Source organism: Glycine max, chromosome 6, assembly GCF_000004515.6.
Source record: "Glycine max cultivar Williams 82 chromosome 6, Glycine_max_v4.0, whole genome shotgun sequence".
Classification (NCBI taxonomy): Eukaryota; Viridiplantae; Streptophyta; class Magnoliopsida; order Fabales; family Fabaceae; genus Glycine; species Glycine max.
This window is the reverse complement of record NC_038242.2, coordinates 36,962,905-36,976,271: the sequence shown is the minus strand read 5'-3', so window position 1 is coordinate 36,976,271 and position 13,367 is coordinate 36,962,905. Positions and strand designations below refer to the sequence as shown.

At 31.7% G+C, this 13,367-nt stretch overlaps 1 protein-coding gene, 1 long non-coding RNA gene and 1 other non-coding gene across 4 annotated transcripts; 2 read left to right on the top strand and 1 right to left on the bottom strand.

The window, feature by feature from the left end:
- Positions 1–3,493: 3,493 nt before the first annotated feature.
- Positions 3,494–4,924, bottom strand: LOC102660281 (uncharacterized). The gene is made up of 3 exons (XR_414845.4): positions 4,467–4,924; positions 3,951–4,028; positions 3,494–3,644 (listed from the first exon to the last, which is right to left on the bottom strand). It is a non-coding gene; the product is annotated as an uncharacterized lncRNA (long non-coding RNA).
- Positions 4,925–6,382: 1,458 nt separating this feature from the next.
- On the top strand, positions 6,383–13,011 carry LOC100779069 (probable E3 ubiquitin-protein ligase ZFP1). Of its 2 annotated transcripts, none has more exons than XM_006582081.4 (6): positions 6,383–6,671; positions 7,678–8,299; positions 8,601–9,001; positions 12,093–12,158; positions 12,287–12,457; positions 12,668–13,011. In XM_006582081.4, exons 2-6 carry the CDS (start codon positions 7,708–7,710, stop codon positions 12,812–12,814), a joined length of 1,377 nt encoding a protein of 458 aa, XP_006582144.1. In that variant the 5' UTR covers positions 6,383–6,671; positions 7,678–7,707; the 3' UTR covers positions 12,815–13,011. The 2 variants fall into 2 exon arrangements, with proteins under 2 accessions (XP_006582144.1, XP_006582145.1); XM_006582082.4 differs by having other exon boundaries at positions 6,394–6,671; positions 7,604–8,299.
- Positions 11,246–11,488, top strand: MIR1534 (microRNA MIR1534). Its single transcript, NR_048643.1, has one exon. It is a non-coding gene; the product is annotated as a microRNA MIR1534 (primary transcript).
- Positions 13,012–13,367: the final 356 nt, after the last annotated feature.

Sequence of the window (13,367 nt, the reverse complement as noted above, 5' to 3'; positions counted from 1 at the left end):
AAAAAAAAAATATGACAGTTTTTATGTTCAAACATAAAGATATGAAATTATTTTAAATAAAATCTCTCCTTTTGAAAGAGGTTCAAATTCATATCTTTTTAAGCATCTATCTGAGATGTATAAGAAACAAACTAGAAAAGTTCAAGTCTAATTTTAGAGTTGAAAATTAGAAAATCAAAGAGTTGAAAATTAGAAAATCAAAGAGTTGATAGCATTGTTTAGTCTCGTTTCGGTGTGGATACACATAGAATCTTCATTTCATTGGAAAAAAAATTATTACTTTAAGAGCACATCAATAAGTACACATCTAATATGTTGTTTGATTCAATATAATTTAAATACAAAATAGATCCATAAAGTCCTAACATGTGTTAACTAGTAACTCTTCATTTTTACTTATAATAAGTTTTGTTGGATTCTAGAGTTATCAAACACAAACTTCAATACAAAGTTTATATTGAATTTTATATGGAGATTGCTTTTGATACTAGAAATCCTAAGTTAATACTTGAGTCAATAACAGAATAATGTTAGATAAAGAAATTTGATGAAAAGAAGTTCTAAGTTAACCATTTACGGAACCAAAGTAACCATATATTTTATATCAATGATAAACTTGTAAATTTGACGACCATCATAATTGTAATTTAAAAATAACTATGATAAACCTTCAAACATAATATGGAAAGTCTTTTTTAGTCATTTATAACATAATAAGGATGGGCATAGGACACACAGTAGCAATGGTGATATGTCAGTGTAGGAATAATGTCAAAAAAGCAAATTTTATCAATAAGTTATTAAGAGGTAACCATATACCAATAGAGTTAACATTTATCTTGTATCTCATGTTAAACTTATAGCTAACTTAATTTTTTAACAGAATAACAAGTGTTATCAACTTGAAAAAAATGGAGCCATTTTTAATCCATTTTAATATCAATGAAGCCATTTTTTAATCCATTTTAATATTTGTCTTTAACTAAATTGAATAATGAGATAACTTGTATTTGTCATACACTAGCTAGTTAATGTTAAAAACCTTGGGGAAAAAGTCATTTTGTAGTCCTTTTTAATAGCCATGAAGTCTATTTTTCATGTAATACAATAATAATTATCTTTTACTAGATGAAAAATTCAGTTAACCTTGTATGTGTCTACCACTAACCACTTATAGTTAAAGAAATGTTAGGGTCAGAGTATAGTGGTAACTATTGAATCACATGTCTTTAGTAACATAGTTGAAACATTGCTTATCACTTTTCCCGGTCTAAGACATCCAGCATTAGTGGTTGTTTGTCATTGTAGGAATAATGTCAAAAACTAAATTTAACAAAAGAGAATTAAGAGGTAACCACATAACAATATAGAGTTAATCATCTATTTTGTATCTGATTTTGAACTAAGTAACTTATACTAACTTAATTTTAACTTAATAACAAGTTTTATCAACCTTGAAAAAATCAAGTCATTTTTAACTCATTTTTAATAGCAATGAAGCCAATTTTGCATGTAATACAATAACAATTATCTTTAACTAAATTAAAAATTGAGTTAACCTTGTATCTATCTAGCACTAACTAGTTAATGTTAAGAATCTTGAAAAAAAACAAGTCATTTTCAGTCCCTTTTAATAGCTATGAAGTCTATTTTCCATGTAATACAATAATAATAATTGTTTTTAACTAAATGAAAAACTTAGTTAACCTTATATGTGTCTAACACTAACCACTATTAATTGAAGAAATATTTGGGTCACACTATATTGAAAACTATTGAATCACATGTCTTCAGTATAAAATAACCATATAATAATATAGAGTTAATCATCTAGTTTAATTGTATTTGATGTTGAACTAAGTAATTTATATCTAACTTAATTTTAATTGAATAACAAGTGTTATCGACCTTAAAAAAAATCAAGCCGTATTTTTAACTCTTTTTTAACTTTAACAAAACTAATTTTTCATGTAATATAATAATAATTGTCTTTAACGAAATTAAAAATAATGTTAATCATGTATCTATCTAAGACTAACCACTTATCGTTAAAGGTATCTTTACGCCAAGCTACAATATTTATTGTTGGCCTAAGACCAACAGTAACAATTCTAATCTGTCATTGGACAAATAGTATCATAATAATAAATATTAGCAACAATGATTAAGAGTGAAATGATACAAAACAAATCGTATATTTTGTATTTGAAATTAAAGTTGTAAAATTGTTATCTACCTTAATTTAAATTGAACAATAAGTATCATAAACCTTTTAAAAAGAAATGAAAGTCCTTGTTAATAAAAAGAAGTTATTGTATCCGACATTGCCCGGGTAATTATCTATTTTTTACGAAATTAAAAATAGGTAAAATTTGTTTGATTAATTGCTTATTTTTTCATTTGGAAAATTTATTATTTTTTGAGATTTAATAGAAATTACTGATCATTTATAAATCACGTAGCGATGTCTCGGTTATTTGTCTTATTTTTAAAATATACAAATTGACCTGAAAGAGAATAACTTAAATTTGAGTGCACAAATACGTAGTATTTTTTAAGCAATTAAATTTCTTTAATTTTATTTATCACAAATTAAAATCTTTAAATCTGATTTGCTTTACAATTATGAAATTACAACATATATAACTTACCATTGTTGAAGGGATATATCAAATATTAGCCAATACCGATGCCTAGAACTTTTTTGTTTTATTTTTAAATATAAAAAGTTTTAAATATATTTGCAGTGGTAGTGTGTGTAGAGATTCTAGTCTAGTTAGTTTATGTTATATGGTTAAAATTATACTTTCATGTCGTGAATTTTACAATGTGTCCATTTTACGAACCATAATAATATGAAGTCGTAGATCGTGGAATCATTTATGTCTGGTAATGAATTGTCCTTGTATTTTTTTGATAAAATTTAAATATATTTTTGTCTTTCAAATTTTAAATCACTTATTTTTTGCCCTCCAATTAAGTGTTTGCGGGATCACTTATTTTTTAACCTGAGAATTTTTTTATGGGGAAAACTAAAACAAAATAAAATCTCAAACAAAAAATATATTTAACTTTTAGAAAATATTTTTCATATAACATCCATATAGATCAGCTAATATACTCTACTTTAACGAAAAATATTATTATTAATTATAATTTTGTTGAGATATATATTTTTAGAATATATCTAAACATTGTACTTCATTTGTTGACGCTGCAAATGTGAGATCATTTCCAATTTTATATCTTATATAATTAGATATGGTATCACCATTTGCAGTAAGAAAAAATGATAGCATTTAATTTAAACAATAAAAAAATATATTAATATGAACTAAAAACAACTAAGCATAAAAGCCAATATATATTTAAATCTCCCAAAATTTTATTATTATGTAGTATTTATTGTAATTGATTTAGTTAATTATTGTCCAATATAAATTAAATTCTATAAATATATTTTTTCATGAGGCATGAAATGATGTCATTGACATGTATAACCACTCCATATTCATTGATTTTGGACAAATTGATATTTAGAACCTTGGTGTTAATTCATGGCTTGCATCTCATGCTTTGTCAATGTCATTGCATGACTGTGGGTGTGTCTTGTTTAGCAGCAAAGTGCAGAACAAATGTCATATCTGTAAGAGAAAAAGAAAGGGTCAAAAAAATGAATAATCCTCTTGAAATGTATCTAATGTATCTCAATAGCCGTATTGAGGACAATTCATTTATCCGAGCTATATTATCAATTTCAAGTTCCAATTTACAATAGTTTTTTAAAGATCTCCTTTCCAAAAGGTGACACTAACTGTTGCTCAGCAGTAATCCATCCTCCATCTTCTATTTTTCTCACCTAAGAGACTAACAAACGCTAACAATATCCTAAAAAGTGTTTAAGACCAAATAAGTTCAATATCCATTCATAACACAAAGGATTTGATTACCTTTGTTATACCATTCCTTATACCCGGTAAGGCGGTAAATATAGGTGACGGTCATCTGTTCAAGTTACTGTGAACAGGCTGCAAGGTGAAAGAGTACATTCAGTAACAGATAAAGACATAAGAGTTTCCGGTTATACCATTCACAACACAAAAGGATGGACACAAAACCAACCAATTCACTATTCCAACTCAATAATCTACCCAAATCAAATTTTACATCCACTATTCCAATCATACAACAAAAAATTGAAATTAAAAAACATGCACGCTCAATAATAGGCAACATAACATAGATAATTGTAAGTAGGCAACAAAAAACCAGTCATATATCCTTCCTCATCCCATATCACTCAAATTACAGATATCACAAAAATATTGTTGAGGTTCCAACCTGATAACAGGATAACTAAAACCAAAAATTCAATTACACAACTATAAGACACAAGCAACTAAAAGAAAAGAGTTGACTCAATAAATTAACCAAAACCAAAAAATATACTGCAACAAAAAGAGTACCTAAATCAGAGATTTGTCCAGTAACATAATCTCTATTACCCAACAGAGGAACAACAACATATTCATCCAATACTTGTTCCACAGAAAATCCAACAGGTGTGAATCAAGAGAGGACTTGAAGCACATGAATGGAATTCAGAAATATGAAAAAAAAATGGGCATTGACACGAATCTTGGTGCCTTCGACGGGAAGGGCGAAGGCGTATGATGGCGTTGGCATCAGTCTTGCCCTGCATCAGGCCAGTGACGTCGATGGTGCCGCCGGAGCGCTAGTGCGGAAATCTTGACGCCAGCGACGGTGAAGTGAAGGTGGAGAAAATCCTCGTCGGTGGCCTGTGAACCCGCTATGTTACTCTTATGTTAAAATATGTTTTTCGTGATATTCAAAATTTGGTCATGTAAATTTTTTTATATGTATATTTTTTTTTTATATTTTCGTGGTATCTAAAGTTACACATTTTTTTAATTTATATTTTAAAATATAATTTGTCATCATTAAAAATCATCATAAATTATATATTTATTAAAAAAACAAATCACAATTTATAACATTTAAAAATGATCACAAAAATTGTTGAATTTTTTTTTATAAAAAAAGAAAATCCTTTCTCTCAAACTCGTAATAGTCATTACCTTAGCACCATCATCATCAAAATCGCCCCCAAACACCACCATCAAAATCATTAAACCACCAAATATTACACATGTTCCTTTCTTTCATATTTGCAACCTCAACGTCCTCATGCAACCTCAACGTCACCATCTGCAACCCCAACGTTGTGCGCACTGTGCTAACTGGTGTAGATACTGGCGTGCGTGGAGGAGGTGGTGTAGGTGGCGGCGCTAGACAAAGGAAATAGGTAGGGTGGTGATGGCACGATGGTCGAAGTTGCAGTCGAAGATGAATCGAATGGAGTCGAAGGAGAGAGAATCAGTGGAAAAAAAAACATGAAACATAACTCCGTATATCCAATTTTTAGTGGACACTTAGATTCAGATTCATCTAAACCTAATTTTAGGTTAAAAAACAACATTTTAATTTTACAAGAACCAAAAACATACCAAAAATCCTAAAAGTACTTATTTTGAATTTTTTGATACCGGATGAAAAATATAGCCTTTTAAATAAGTTGTAGTGTAGCACACTTATGAACCCTTTTTTTTTACCCTATTATTGCCTTAAAGCTTTTTCTTAAAAAACTAATATAAAAGCCACCTAGGGGATTGTCAAGTGGTTGTATGTTACAGTGTGGTAGTCAATATTATTTGATATTTTTTTTCAAAATTTAAAAATATATATTATGTATTCCATACTACTCTGAACCTAAATATAAACAAATTTATCTATTAGAAATTCAGCTAATGACATTTAAGTAAAAAAAATCTTCCTAAAATAACCTTCATGATTCACGGGAAATAAGATTTTATCAAATAAAAAATATAATATGAATATTATCATTAAATGAGATAAAAATTAATTAATATTTATTTAAATTTAGATCCAATTTTTTTTCTTATATTTAAGTCCAATTTTTTTATACTAATATTTAAGTCCGAAAGAAATATATTAATAATAATAATAATAACAACAATAATAATAATTTAATACAAACTAATAAATTCACAAATTCATATTATAAAACTGGTCACCATTCTTAAACTTAAATGAATTTTATTGGTTCAATTTAAATCTAATCCAAACATAAAAATTATTTAACCCAATCTATTTAAATTAATTTAAATAATTTTGAGTTCACGAATAACTGTGTCCACTTACCACCCTACCAAAGTGCCTTTGGGAAGGTCCCCTCCCAAATTCCAACTTCTGATCGTGAAATAAAAGAGTTAATTATCTGTGCAGAGGCCAAACCAAGCATTTAATTTTTTATTTAGCGTTTTTGAATTAATTAAAAAAAAATAGAAGTCTCGCTTATTAAACTTTCTCTTACCCATTCGGACTTCTCTCTCTCCTTCCCTGCGTTTAATAGCTGTACTTTGCTTCTTTCTTTCTTTATCCGCTCCTTCATCTTCATCATCATCATCATCATCACCATCATCATTATCATTCTTCAATTCTCGCAAAAAAATTCGCTACTTTCGTTGCGATCGTTTCCAATTTCATGCGCTTTCTTGTGTGGGGTGGATTGGTGGTGGGTTGGTTGATTTTAGGTTTGGGAAAAAACGCGTGACTTTGATGATTACGAGGTACGAACGCCTTTCTTTTCCTTAATTTCAATGTTGCTTGCTTGGTCGGTGGGGATGATGTCGCTTGTGGGTACCTAAATTTTGTTTCTTTCTTTTTGTAAAAAAAAAAAAAAGGAAATTTGGGTTCTTTGGTTTTACTTAATTTTTTTAATTACCTTTCAAGAATTCTTTTAATGGTTTGCCTTTAAAATTAATAGAAAACCATTTTGATGATTTTATGTTATGTCTGGAATCTGGCAAACTTGCTTGGTATTGTTGAAAGTTTTTTTTTTCTTAATTTGTTGGATTTAGAATGCTTACATACCTTTCTTTGCTTCGTGGATTTATCTTCCTTTTTCAAGCTTGTTGTTTCCTCAAAGATGAAGCTTTATATTCTTCTCTTGTTTTTGTTTTTACTTTCTTTCGGGTTTAGGGGTATGGTATTCTGGAAAATTGAAAAGGGCAATAATTAAATTCATATACTTTATGCATATGTTTTGAAGGAAAAGGTTTTTGTTTTTGCTGTCTTCTGGTTTCAGGGAATAGTATTCTGAAAAAGTTAATAGACATTTTGCCATGTTATAGGATTCTCCATTGAGCCCAAGTTCATAGTTTCTTGACTCTAGTTTTTGATTGTGGATATCTAGTTCTCCTTTGTCTTCTGGTTCTTGCACTTTGTTTTATTTCTCTTTTCCATTTAATTAAATAACTAATGCACGTTTCATTTCATTCTGTATGCCCTGGAAATATTGGAATTATTTGTTGAATAAAACTATGAAATCTGGAAACCTAGTGAATCAGTGTATGCTTAATTCCCACTTTAATGGGTACCTGCTGTAACGGTGTAATATTAAGTTATTCATTGAAAAGACTTATTTATTAGCCACTGTCTAAGATTTATAAGAAATTTTAATTGTGAGTAGTTTGACTGTCTTCTTTATTTTCTTGTGCAGATTTTCTTTACATGGTTTTAAGCTTTTAATGACTTTCCTAGTGACTATTTTATTCACTCTGGTTGGTACATTAGGATTAAATTGCATCAACAAGTCTCTATGATATGGATCAAATGAGTCAGCAAAGGCATGGCTATTTTCATTCCGAAAGTATCCATTTCAGAGGCAGCAACATCTCTCCGCCTAATGTATGCACACTCGTGACAGCCTCAGGGCACGGAACTAATCTAGATTCCCATTATTTACTAGATGCTTATGACAATGGTATGATGTATGGAATGACACAATACAATGGAGTTCAACATCAACATAATCTTGATATGGGTGTTCCAGCTGCTGCCAACATATATTATTCTAGCATGAATCCTTCATCTGGTACAGCTGCATCTCTAAATGCTGAAGTTAGGAGAGGAAATTATCAATATTTCAATGCCTCGGCTAGTTCTACAGTTGCTCCCCCTAACGCAAGACACACTGAAAATGGCATCCCCTCACTACCACATTGTACTTCGTGGAGCAGATCAGGCGAGTCTATGATGGTGCGTGACCCTAACCGTATAACTCAAGGAAATTATTTAAGTCAACACTTTCAACCAGCAGCTCCTCCTCCCTGGCTGGACCAGCAGTTGAATAGCAATAATAATGATGGTCATGCTTTGCCTTGGCATCAGTCTCTTCCAATGCCATATGTACAAGGTAAAGATGTTTTTCTTTTCTCCTTTTTGTTGTTCTGTGGTTTCCTTTTTAAATGCATTCATATATATTACTTTTCTAGTGTATAATTTGCAATAACATGCATGTAAGAAGTTTTATTCAGGCTCTATTATAAAGTAGAAAACTAAAACTTCTTGGATGTGGTATCTTAACCAAGCAATATTTTTTTTGAAAGTCTTGTTTTTTATGGAAACTATTACGTAACCAGACAATCTACTCATTTTCTTTAAATTCTTCACGTGGTGATTGGATTTGGTCTTTCTGACTCACCCTTGTTCTCCAGCTCCCAGTGCTAATGGAAGTTCATTAGAGAATGCAAGAATGGGTCCTCAGAGATATCATGATACAGCTGGCAGCAGAAGTGGCCACAGATTTCCTCATCCTCCTCTTGTCAACCCACACTATCATAGCTTTCATCATCAAACACAGCCTGTGCAAGAAATGAGAGGTCACTCCATCAACTTTCACCCCCCTCCTCCAGTAACTGCACCTTCATATAGAGTTCCAACAAATGCATCACGAAGTTCTTCGATCTTCATACAAGATGCTATTGAGATGGGTGCTAGGCATGTTGGCGCTGCACCATTTGCTGGTTCACGTATATACCGACCCCATAGGGGCAGCATGCATGAGACTACTCTTAGACATCGAAATCTTCCTCCCGTGACCTTTCTCCAAGTTGATGTAATGTTTCCTATTTCTCTTTGTACAGCTTTTGGTACTCCATAGGACTATATGTAGATAACCTACTTTTTTTACATTACTGAGAAAAAAAAAAGAATAATATTCTGCTCTCTAATAATTTCCATTGATACTGATAGGTACAATATATACATAATATATTTCCTAAAATAATCTATCTAAAAAAGGGGCCTAATAATAACCTTAATTACAAAATATTAAAAACTAATAATCAGGAAATACAATCAGAATGGAAAAGGAATCAGATTCCTGGAAGATCTCCTATTAATTAAGATAGAAAGTTGTCAGCGGCAACTTGTGATCTTGTCATGAATATTTTGTCAACACTCCCCCTCAAGCTGGTGAGTAGATGTTAGCCATATCCAGCTTGTCAACCAGCACATTGAAAATAGGTCTCGGTAACTAATATATCATGCTGATTATTTTTCAGTCTTTGATGAAATGTCAATCTATCCCAACATGTTTGTGATAGGCCCATTATGTAAGTATATAGAAAGGAAGGGAGGAGAAAGGCTGAAAGAATTGGAGAAGAGGGAAATGGGCCCAAGAAACAAGACCTGCTGATTTATGAAAGAAAGAAATGTGTGTCAGCAGCTGAGAGAAGAAGGGCATAACTGAAGTGACAGCTGTCAGAGAGAGATTTGGAGGGGAGGATTCGAGAATCTGGCAGCAAGAAGAGAGAGAGGGGTATATTGGAGGGGGGAGGGAACTGTTTGTTTGGAGGCACCATTCATCTAGAAAGGAATTTGGTTGGCCTGGTTGAGTGAAGAAATGGGTCTTCCTTGGGAAAGGGTGTTCCTTAGTCTAAATTTACTATTTTCTGTGCTCCAACCATTCTTATTTTTTGCCATTACAGTTTTCCAATACTTGTCCTGTAACTGGGATTTATCCCACTTTTAGCTTATTCAGTGTTATTACTTCGCAGTTTTCCTATTTCATATTTTGGGGCCCATTAATTTGTTTCAGTCATGATGGATTGGATTATGGGCCTACTTATGGTTGCTTTATTATCACAATACAGTTCCATGGGATCTATACTTTAAGCATTTCAATTCATCCATCAGCCTCTTTAGCCAAATCAGCTCACAGTTTCCTTGAGCAAGAACTCTTCTGAGTTCCGCTTCTGCACTGATTTGAGCTACAACAGATTAATGTTTCTTGCTTCTCCAAGTGACTAAAGTACCCCAAACCTTTTACAATATCCTGAAGTTGATCTTCTATTTTCCTCTGGCTCTGCCCAATCAGCATCTGTAAACGACTCTACATTTCTCAAATCATTTTTTCCTAAACAAAAGGTGTTTGCTTGGAGTGGATTTCAAGTACCATAAAATCCAATCGACATCATTAAGGTGTTCTTCTATAAGAGAGTGCATGCACTGACTTACCATACTTATGGCAAATGCAATGTCTGGTCTAGTATGGGATAGGTATATTAGCCTCCCTACCAACCATTGGTACCTCCCCCTATAAACAGGCACACCCTCTTCAATTCTGTAAAAATTTAGCAAGCTTACTACCGAGCATCCATGTTTCATTTAACAAGTCTAAGCTGTACTTCCTTTGGGAGATGAAAATTCCTCTTTTGCTTTGGGCTACCTCCATTCCCAAGAAATATCTAAGTTTTTGCAACCAAAAGTGCCTTGTACCTTTCTATCTTACCATCCGACTTGTACTTGATGGCGAAAACTCATTTGCACCCTACCGGCCTTTTTCCTTAAGGTAGTTCTACCAGATCCCAAGTCTTACATTTCCTCAAGGCATTCATTTCTTTTAGGATGACAGCCTTCCAATCTGGAATTTCAAGAGCTTCTTCAATATTCTTAGGGATTTTGTGCTTATCCAATTTTTTTGTCACATATATGCAGAGGACAAGTGGCTATATGTCAAGTAGTTTGAAATTGGATACTTTGTGCAGGTTCTTACCCCTTTCCTGAGAGCTATTAAGAGTCTTCATCACCCGAATGATCCTTCAATCCTGTGATACTTTCAGCATTAATAATTTCAGTTTCTGTTTTGTGCATTTACCTGTGATTAACTTAATGACTATGTATTTTTGTTTGAGTCTCATATGTTGAGTAAGGTACTGTCACATTAGAAATTCCATAACAGTAGACAAATTATGTTTATTATTATGTTTGTTCTAACTTATGTTTGTTTTTTTATTTTTTTAAGTGTTTATTGTAATGTTATGCATGCAACGATTAAAAAAGGGGGGAGGAAGATGAAGATTAAATTATATTTTGGGTAAATAGTCATTTTCATCCCTGAATGTGTAGAGCGCTAACAAATTCGTCCTTAAATGTGTCACATAGGCTTTTTCATTAACGGTAACAAATGGACAGATTTGTCGCATTTTTTTCACTTTTAGAGACTAAAATTTGAATTTTTATCTTTCGGAGACGAATTTATTAGTGCTCTGCACATTCAAGGACAAAAATGATTATTTACCCTTTAAAATAAGTTTGGCATTAGCCTTTTTAATTCCACACCATGCAACTTTTCAGTATCATTCCATCACTTAATTTTTTTTTCTCCTCTAAGACTTAAACACCACGGAAACCCTTCTCTTCCAAAATACAGCACTCCCAATGTTTTCCTATCCAGCAATGCCTCTCTCTCTCCATGTTTCCATCATTATTTTGTCTTGGAACAATTTAGCTTTTGAGTTAATATTTTATTTGCATATAGCTTAACTGTTTTTATACATTTTTCTTGGTCTTGAATATAAGAAAATTTCAACTAATTTTATCTCGTTTAATGTTACTATCTTTAAAATATCTTTCATTTAATTGAGGCTATAGTTCTAATGATTCTTTTTTATTCCTGATATCAAGTTTCAATAAAAGAGTAAGTTGGAGAAACATTTAGATTTTAATTGAGATTGATGCAATTAAATGTGATTAACTAACTTTTTTAGTTAGCGTGAATCAGTTTTTTTTTTCTCCTTATATGAGACCAGAGGAAATATATTATATTTCAACCGCTTTGTGACTTCTTACAACTATTGATCCAGTCATATTCCGCCAACACCCGACACTTGAAGATATTGATTGTCTTGTCACTTTTTATGCAGGACGTTACTTTACTGGTTGACCATCATAATGATATGCGCTTGGACATTGAGGATATGTCTTATGAGGCAAGTATACATGGTTTTGGTGTTGTATTTCCTATCAATGTGGATTATATATTATGAGGTCTAGGATACGAAAATCTTAGTGACTCTGGAAAACTTTAATTTGTTAACTCTTTGGAGTTGGAAAACAGGAGCTTCTTGCATTAGGGGAGCGGATTGGCAAAGTAAACACAGGTTTGTCAGAGGAAATGATTACAAGTCAAATGAAGACAAAATCTTATTTATTACTAGCTACTAATGCTATTAACTTGGAGGAGGCAGCTTCCGAGGAACAGGAAACTGATTCTTGCATAATATGCCAGGTATGAATTTTAGCATCATGTTTCATTCAATACTTTATTTTGGCCATTGATCCAGCAAATGCCAAACTTTCTGGGATAATTTTTCATTTGACTTTGATGTACTTGAAGGGGTTATTCATTTGAGTTTGATGTATTAGAAAGAGTTAGAGAGTGTCTTGTTAGTATTTCTCTTTCTCAAATTAATTGGAATATTTGTGTATGATTTCACAGGATGAATATAAAAACCAAGAAAAAATTGGTATTCTTCAATGCGGGCACGAATATCACGCAGACTGTTTAAAGAAATGGTTACTTGTGAAAAATGTGTGCCCCGTATGCAAATCAGAAGCATTGACTCCTGGAGAGAAGTGTGTATAAAATCTGAGATTTACATGTCTCTGTTCCTACATGCACACTTCTTAGCTACTACATTTTTCTAACGATTTCATGTTTTGTTGTGTATATGAACCCGTACATATAGACAGTCGCATTGTCCAACTCATTTATTTGTTGGCATCAAAACATTGTATGTATCAAGTTGTACAGACTTCTGTTGATATATTAACTTTAGGCAATTACATTGTTGCTATTTTTTATTTTCATTTTTTATATGGATGGTTGAATGTGCCATGTCCAAGTATAGAATGAAACTTTATGTTTTATTCATGTAGTTGACAGTTTTTTTTGCTGTTTATACTCTGTTTGTCTGTTATACATCTGAAGGTAGTTCAATCCTCTTTTTCATGTGGTATACAATGCAAGAATGATGAACAAATTCGTTGACATGAAACAGTACTCATTTTTTTTTCAAAGTTTTCATTCAGAAATTACTTTTTTAAAATCTCTTTTTAAGGAATAGAGCAGTCTAATATCAGTTAAGCCAAACAATGCTTAAAACTTGGTTGAATATCTTTTATTCTAGCATAAGACC

Coding starts and splice junctions, on each gene's coding strand:
- LOC100779069 (XM_006582081.4), top strand. CDS start 7,708: ATGGATCAAATGAGTCAGCAAAGGCATGGCTATTTTCATTCCGAAAGT. Junction 12,159..12,286: donor TTGAGGATATGTCTTATGAG/GCAAGTATACAT, acceptor GTTGGAAAACAG/GAGCTTCTTGCATTAGGGGA. Junction 12,458..12,667: donor ATTCTTGCATAATATGCCAG/GTATGAATTTTA, acceptor ATGATTTCACAG/GATGAATATAAAAACCAAGA.